General features: G+C 50.5%; 5 protein-coding genes across 5 annotated transcripts in view; all 5 read left to right on the top strand.

Annotated features, from left to right (window-relative positions):
- Positions 1-613: 613 nt before the first annotated feature.
- On the top strand, positions 614-1,390 carry PPTG_09847 (hypothetical protein; the record flags this gene model as incomplete). Its single annotated transcript, XM_008905633.1, has 3 exons — positions 614-865; positions 1,052-1,165; positions 1,259-1,390. The coding sequence occupies 3 exons, from the start codon at positions 614-616 to the stop codon at positions 1,388-1,390; spliced, it is 498 nt and encodes a 165-aa protein (XP_008903881.1).
- Positions 1,391-1,446: 56 nt separating this feature from the next.
- On the top strand, positions 1,447-1,743 carry PPTG_09846 (hypothetical protein; the record flags this gene model as incomplete). The annotated part of the gene is made up of 1 exon (XM_008905632.1): positions 1,447-1,743. The coding sequence occupies one exon, from the start codon at positions 1,447-1,449 to the stop codon at positions 1,741-1,743; it is 297 nt and encodes a 98-aa protein (XP_008903880.1).
- Positions 1,744-2,231: 488 nt separating this feature from the next.
- PPTG_09845 (hypothetical protein) lies at positions 2,232-3,344 on the top strand (the record flags this gene model as incomplete). Its single annotated transcript, XM_008905631.1, has 1 exon — positions 2,232-3,344. One exon carries the CDS (start codon positions 2,232-2,234, stop codon positions 3,270-3,272), a length of 1,041 nt encoding a protein of 346 aa, XP_008903879.1. The 3' UTR covers positions 3,273-3,344.
- A 238-nt stretch (positions 3,345-3,582) lies between these two features.
- PPTG_09844 (hypothetical protein) lies at positions 3,583-6,087 on the top strand. The gene is made up of 4 exons (XM_008905630.1): positions 3,583-4,573; positions 4,636-5,176; positions 5,247-5,346; positions 5,416-6,087. The coding sequence occupies exons 1-4, from the start codon at positions 4,191-4,193 to the stop codon at positions 5,898-5,900; spliced, it is 1,509 nt and encodes a 502-aa protein (XP_008903878.1). The 5' UTR covers positions 3,583-4,190; the 3' UTR covers positions 5,901-6,087.
- Positions 6,088-6,104: 17 nt separating this feature from the next.
- PPTG_22695 (hypothetical protein) overlaps positions 6,105-7,026 on the top strand; it is a gene marked incomplete at both ends in the record, with an annotated part of 3,873 nt that continues 2,951 nt past the window's right edge. The window contains 3 exons of the mRNA XM_008905816.1: positions 6,105-6,487; positions 6,548-6,895; positions 6,955-6,969. Of these exons, the coding sequence (XP_008904064.1) occupies positions 6,105-6,487; positions 6,548-6,895; positions 6,955-6,969 (746 nt within the window). The remainder of the gene's footprint in view (positions 6,488-6,547; positions 6,896-6,954; positions 6,970-7,026) is intronic.

Here is a 7,026-nt window from a genome sequence, read left to right as displayed (position 1 = left end):
GGATTCCTCCACCGAGACCGACAGTAACACCAGCGGTCAGTCCAAGCAACAACGGTCAGGAGGATTGGTACATCCTCGGAGCACTCGAGAAGGATCGGAGGACGGTCACGCGCTCCAAGTGCATGGGTCCCCCTTGGCTCAATGCGAGTTCGAGTCATGGGAGGATCTTGAACGCTATCTGGGGGAGTACTCAAAACGCACGTACCAGGTATAGCCACTTTGCTTGGTCATTTTGTGCTGATATACTAACCGTCTGTGCAATACTGTCATTTGTCGGGTCTGCAGAGCTTCCGTGTTAGAACGAATAACACTATCACAACACGCAACAACAAGATCCGGTCGTCGGGATTTTAAGCAGCCATTGCTTCCGGATGAATGGGGAGAACTACGGCAAGACATGTGCACACACGGGGGGACGTACAAGTGGCGTGGAAAGGGGAAGAGAAAGAGGATCCAGTCTCGAGCGATGGAGTGTGAGGCACAGGTATGTTGTTTGCCCAGTTCGTATCAGTTGGGTGATATTGTATTTGGTTGGGCAGTTTGGGTACGAGTCGTTTGAGTTGTGACTAACTGGGTGTAATTGGGTGTTTGCTTTTGTTCTTCTTACAGATAAATGACTGTGTTCAAGTTGGTGATGATAAAGTACCCAGCTTTATTCTTCGGATTACCTCTGCACGCTTGGTTCACAATCATCATTTGGACAAACGCACGTACAATCAGTCCACATGTGCGCGCTGCACTCGAGCCAGAAGTGGTGACCAAGGTGAATGAGCTCCGGAAAGCTGGCGCAAAGAAGAAACGCATCCTCAAGTACATTCAAGAAAACTCTGAGTGCAATCCGTTAACACAGGACGTGCACAATATGGTGCAGAGATTGAAAAGGAGGAGGGCACCGCCCCCACTAGCGCGAAAAGGCTGAAGAAGTGGATGGTTGAATTTTGTGGAGAGCCTGGAAACGTGGGTGGAATCTTTGTTGATTAGGTGTGAGACAAGGTGTGATTAGTTATCTTTGTGCTATGTTACTGCAGATCTAATTTGTAATATTTTGTAGATAATCGCCACTTGCATTACTTTGCAGACTGGGCACATGCGCTCGCTGTTTGACCGTTTCCCCGAGGTGTTCATGATCGACGCGACGCACGGTACAAACGCGTCCAAGTACAAGGTATTTTGGGTAATCGCACACGACGTCTTCGGAAAAGTTGTGCTATATTGTTGAGATAATTGCGCTGATATGTGTTTTGTATTGGATCAACAGTCACGCGTGCTGGGTTTGACTGCGAAAGAGTGCTTAAGGGAAGATATAATGCACCTGGTGCTGTTGAAGAAATTTGGAGGCGATCCTAACGTATGTGGGAAGAAGATCTCCGCAGCAAACTATCGGATCTAACGAAAGAAACTGTGCTTTTTCCTGTGAACTGCAACAGGAAACATTGGTGCGCAGACATGATGAACCTCAACGAAGGCAAGGTGGCGATCTACGATTCCAGCTCGTCATCCTACTTAATCAGTGTTCGTTCCGTCGCCCAGATGCTGATTTCGCTGCTCCCAAACGACGCGAGACCGAGACCACGAATGCAAACTTTCGAGCCTGGCCTAGAAGTCCAAGTGGACAGCTACAACTGTGGCATTTACGTTCTACTCGCGTTTGAAATGTTCTGCGGGGCCGAGCCGCTTGGACATCTCGACAAGAAGACGTTGCAATGCCTTCACTACCGCTACCTTTGTATGTGCATGGATTAATTGATGGTAGTCGCTAAGCTCACAAAGCTAAATTCATTAGTTCATATGAAGTCTTGAGTCTTCACGCTCTCATACATATCTGCGTATAAAATAAAACTCAGCTTAGTGCGGCACTCACGTGAAGATCCAACGATTTCGCGCCAAAGTGTTGATCCACACAACTTGTACACCACCATTGAAAAATGAATGGTCATTGTTTTAGGTAATGCTGCAAGATACTGGTGATGATCGCAATATTTGAGCAATAGAGCTGATGATGTCCTTCGCTCTATACGAATGTTGATTCTACTTGTAACATGTAGTTTCTTGGTTTGGAATGGTGTTCGTTCCTGCTGCTTCCGTAAAGTGGGCCGTTGGCCATGGCTTGGATGGATCACTCACGTTGATGAATAGGTGCCCCAGCCTCTTTGATTACGACTGGGACTCAGCTAAAAACCAACTCGGACGCCCCCGGGACAAAACATTTCGCAATTTCCATTCGACTCGCCATGCAAGCGAACTCTCTTCACCCGCCCAACCTGCACACGCTCAGTAAAAATGTCATTGGGAGCGTATTGCAGCAGCATTCGCGACCAGAGCATCGTCTTCACAACGCGTTAGGTCCTCAACTCTTCTCCATGGGTCAACAGCATGACCCCACACCACAAGGATCTACTCGAGCACCAACCGCTAAGCGAGGGAGACCAAGGATCAAGAGCGGCTCCTCTCGTTCCGTGCGTTCATCGCCTAAGCAACCACCCGCGAAGCTTCCATACGCTGACGAAATGAAAGCCAATATTGAAGAATATCATCGGCAACGTCGTCGAAGGAACCAAGAGCGCTACAGGGAACGGCAACGCCAGTTGGTCGTGGACTTAGAGGCCAGAAAACACGAGCTACAGCAGGAGATTGGCCAGTTAAATCGGAAACATCAGGTTCTCATGCTCGGGGTCCCAACAAAGGACACCGTTTGGTCCGTCGCGGTGGAGTACTTCCGTGTCTTCCGATGTGGGCTGCTAATTACGAGAGGAGAGCGAATTGTCGGAATGGACTTCCTGAAAGCCGTGATGGCGCGGGATTTAGATGCTGGAATGGTGCTCGGGGTGGATGCGCTGGCGAGGAACTGGGCCGTCTACACGCAGTACTTCCGGGACGTTCAGATTCGTCTCGATCGGTTAGACCAGGTCGCGGAAAACTCGCTTGTTGCTACGACTACGACAAGTATCACTATCACCAGAAACTCACTGACCAAGATATTCCCTCATCTGATGAGTGATGATTTCGACTACGACAAGGAGAGAGAGTGGTCTCGCATTGCTGGCAGACTGGTAAATCAGCGTCTTGTCATGCGCGGCTCGGTGCACTTCAACTGGGATGGTACCAGCAACCGTGTTATGGGTCTGATCACTCAAGCTGACATGGTGTCGCCATTGCTTCAATTGCTGGGGAACTTGGAGGACGTGTCACGGGTATTCCGTCGTGCTCGCATCAATCCTGAGTCCAACATTGTCCCTGGCGAGTACCTTGACCAGTACACTTTGAGCTATTAGGAAGCCCTGCTCTGGTATCACTCAGTGGGTCGACTCGTAAGGTGGCGCTTTTTTTTTTACATAATGAACTCGCTTTTCGGTTTATACGTTTTGTTCGACTGCCAAGATCACCGTATGGGACGAATTACCTCACCTGCACTAAGATGACCTCGTCAGAGCAATCTTATATCATCAGCACAAATTAGCTGGCCTTGTCCGCACTTGTCCATTATCGTACTGGTACGGGTAGTTGACGTCGCTAAAACTACTTACATGTACAGGTGAATGCCTGTACAGCAGCAAACGTGTTTGCAATCACATATTACTGGACGCCCCATCCAGCTACCAATTTCTCAGAATGTAATTGGCAACATTTACAATCTCGGTGAGATTCCTGTACATGTACGTCGGCCCTGGTTGAATGTGGTGCCAGTGGCAAGAGTCTGATTCGTGCGTGCCTCGGATTATTTGCCGGTGTCACTTCGAGGACGACGAGTCGAATTTGTCCGACAAGGATGCGGTTCCGTGTCAACGTTGTAAATAAAGAGCGACAAGACGAGGTCAGTCTCTACGTGTGGCGCTCTCTATTGATACTGTCACTATACGGAGACCTGGCTTCGCTCGAGTCTCAATTCCCAGACGTCGTCTACACGCGAAAGTGATGACCAGGTTATGTCGGTCAGATGGGATTAATCGGTCTCACAAACAGCAAAACGTAGCGTGCAACCGAACGAAATATCCAGGCTTCCCACAATTTCGCCTGTGCGTACAGAGTGCAACTGAATTCAAATCCTGACCTCAGTTTCATATGATAGAGCTCTCCCACACAGTTCACCAGTTCATTCTCCATTTTGCTGCTCGACCGTGACGAGAAGCTACCGGATACTGACTTCCTCTGGACCTCAGTACATACCTCTCTCTTCCAACTCAACACTAGTAATGGCTTTCGGTTCTCGTGTCCGCGGCCTTTGCGTCGCTGCTGCTCTGTGCACTGCCATCGCCGTCTCCCCCACTGATGCGTGGGTCCCTCCGATCATCACCAAAGGCAACAAGTTCTTCGATTCCAAGACTGGACTCGAGTTCCGCATGAAGGGAATGGCCTACTACCCCCGACCCAACAGTGGAGAAATGGCCGAGGTCAGTAACTACGACTGGGCAGCGGATGAGCACGAGGCTGTGTGGAAACCTCACCTGGAGGTGATGAAGGACCTTGGTGTCAACACGATTCGTCTGTACTCGGTGGACCCGAGCAAAACGCACGACAAGTTCATGTGCGCATGCTCAAACGCAGGCATCTACGTGCTTGTAGGCATTACAGCTCCGTGAGTACATTTTCTGAGTTCATTTTTTGTGAGTATTGTACTTACTGTGGTACATTTTCTAGATGCGAGAACTGCTCGGTGCTAGACTACGTGCCGCCCAAATGCTACCCGAAGGACCTGTTCACTCGTGCGCAGATGGTGTACAACGCGTTCGCTGTGTACGACAACACCCTTGGCTTCAGTGTCGGTAACGAGAACAACCTGCAGGTCGAGAATGGCGCTCACGGTACGACCACAGCCCCGTGTGTCAAGGCCTTCCTGCGTGACACTCGTAGTTACGCTGCGAGCTGCTCGGGCTCGGTGCGTCAGGTGCCGATTGGCCTGGACATCGCCGATATTCCTCCTCGTGAGCAGTGGATCTCGTACTACGACTGCGCTATCGACGATGATGAGAACACGCGCGCCGAGTGGATGGGATTCAACCCGTACGTCGAGTGTGACCCCGCCACTCACCTCAAGTACTCGCAGTCGACGGGACTTAAGAAGCTCATGTCGGAGTACGCCAAGGTGGGCTACGCTCGTCCGCTGATGTTCGGCGAGTTCGGTTGCAACAAGGGAGTCAACACGATCGACGGCTACGAGAACCAGCGCTCGTTCCTCGATGTACGTACAATGTGTGTTGGTTGTATTGGTAAAAATTGTGTGAGTACTGATTTTTATGTACGACCGACAGGCTCAGTGGATGAACGAGGAGAAGGAAATGACCGACGAGATTGTCGGCGGTAACGTGTTCGAGTTCACCACGGAGATTGCCAACTTGGTTGAGAGCAAGAGTAAGTGTTACATGTATTGTTGTAAATGTTGTACGACGGTGAGTTAACATATATTTGTTGTACGCACAGCTCTTACCAAGACGGGAGACGCTGGTAAGTACGGTGTTGGCTACTTCCTGCCGAAAGACTGCGACAACGAGCTCACCGAGTGCGTCTTCACGCCCTACCCGGAGTACGACAACCTCAAGAAGGCGTACACGAGCACCAAGAACTCGACGGTTGAGCACGACAGCTACGAGCCTACGCGTGACACTATCCTGTCGTGCCCCAAGAACATCTCGAGCGAACTGCCGCCCACGCCCAAGGTCCCCGTTCTCGAGTGCACGATCACGCAGCCAGTGTGCAACGGCGTGAAGGCCAACAGCTACGAGCACTTCTCACCCAGCACCGCTGTAGGTGAGAAGCGGAAACCGTCGAACGAAGAGAACGCTGACACCGCTGCCGCCGTCACGGACGCCACGGCGGGAAGCAGCGGCGCTAGCGCGACGGCTTCAGCCGCAGCACTCGTCTTGTCCGTGGCCACGGTTGCCGCCACTGCCCTGTCCGTCTTCTAGAGCCTTCGGACTGGTACGCGAGAGCCTTTCGTTAAGCGGAAGTCGTCCATTAATGTGCATAACGTGGTTGAAACAACGTGCTAAAGTGTACAATTAAACAAAAACGTCAGTAACTAAAAGTCTGATACCATCGCCTGTCCCTTTCTAAGAGCCTTTCCGGAAATGATAACAACTTGGCTTTCCTTCAGTGTTAAAGTTACCGAGATGGCGTATAGCTCTCGTATCTGTGCTGTTTGTGGTGCTCTTGCGCTGTATATTGCCAGTGTTGGCTCTCCGGTTGATGCGTGGCTTCCTCCGATCATCACCAAGGGTAACAAGTTCTTTGATTCGGAGTCGGGACTTGAATTCCGACTGAAAGGAATGGCCTACTACCCCCGACCCAACAGTGGAGAAATGGCCGATGTCAGCAATTACGACTGGGCTGCGGATGAACATGAAGCTGTATGGAAACCACACTTAGAGGTGATGAAGGACCTCGGTGTCAACACGATTCGTTTGTACTCGATTGATCCGAGTCTATCGCATGACAAGTTCATGTGTGCATGCTCGGAAGCAGGTATTTATGTGCTGGTTGGTCTCACAGCCCCGTAAGTAGAGCGGTTCTATTGATGTTAAAATCGAGTTTTAACGTTGTTACCGTTTCACAGATGCGAAAACTGCTCCATCTTGGACTACGTACCGCCTAAATGCTACCCTGACGACCTGTTCACGCGCGGTCAAATGGTTTATAACGCTTTTGCAGTCTATGATAACACACTCGGATTCAGCGTTGGCAATGAAAATAACCTCCAAGTCGAGAATGGCGCCGATGGAACCACGACTGCTCCGTGTGTTAAAGCGTTTTTACGTGATATGAGGAGTTATGCAGCTAGCTGCACAAGATCTGTGCGTCAGGTTCCACTTGGTCTCGATATCGCAGACATCCCTCCTCGTGAGCAGTGGATTTCGTACTACGACTGTCGGGTAGACGACGACGAGAACACGCGCGCTGAATGGTAAGCGTTATTTGAGGACAATTGTTGGTCATTGGTGTTCTAATATTCTCTTTGGTTAGGATGGGATTCAACCCGTACGTGGAATGCGACCCCACTACCCATACGAAATACTCGCAATCTACGGGTCTGAA

This window comes from Phytophthora parasitica (assembly GCF_000247585.1).
Source record: "Phytophthora parasitica INRA-310 unplaced genomic scaffold supercont2.21, whole genome shotgun sequence".
Classification (NCBI taxonomy): domain Eukaryota; phylum Oomycota; class Peronosporomycetes; order Peronosporales; family Peronosporaceae; genus Phytophthora; species Phytophthora nicotianae.
Note: the sequence above shows the minus strand (reverse complement) of the source record. Positions and strands in the feature narration are given on the sequence as shown.

Bases quoted from the DNA above. Each gene is read 5' to 3' on its own strand.
- PPTG_09844 (XM_008905630.1), top strand. From the start codon at position 4,191: ATGGCTTTCGGTTCTCGTGTCCGCGGCCTTTGCGTCGCTGCTGCTCTG. The intron at 4,574-4,635 runs GTGAGTACATTT...TACATTTTCTAG, and splicing joins CTTGTAGGCATTACAGCTCC to ATGCGAGAACTGCTCGGTGC. The intron at 5,347-5,415 runs GTAAGTGTTACA...TTGTACGCACAG, and splicing joins CAACTTGGTTGAGAGCAAGA to CTCTTACCAAGACGGGAGAC.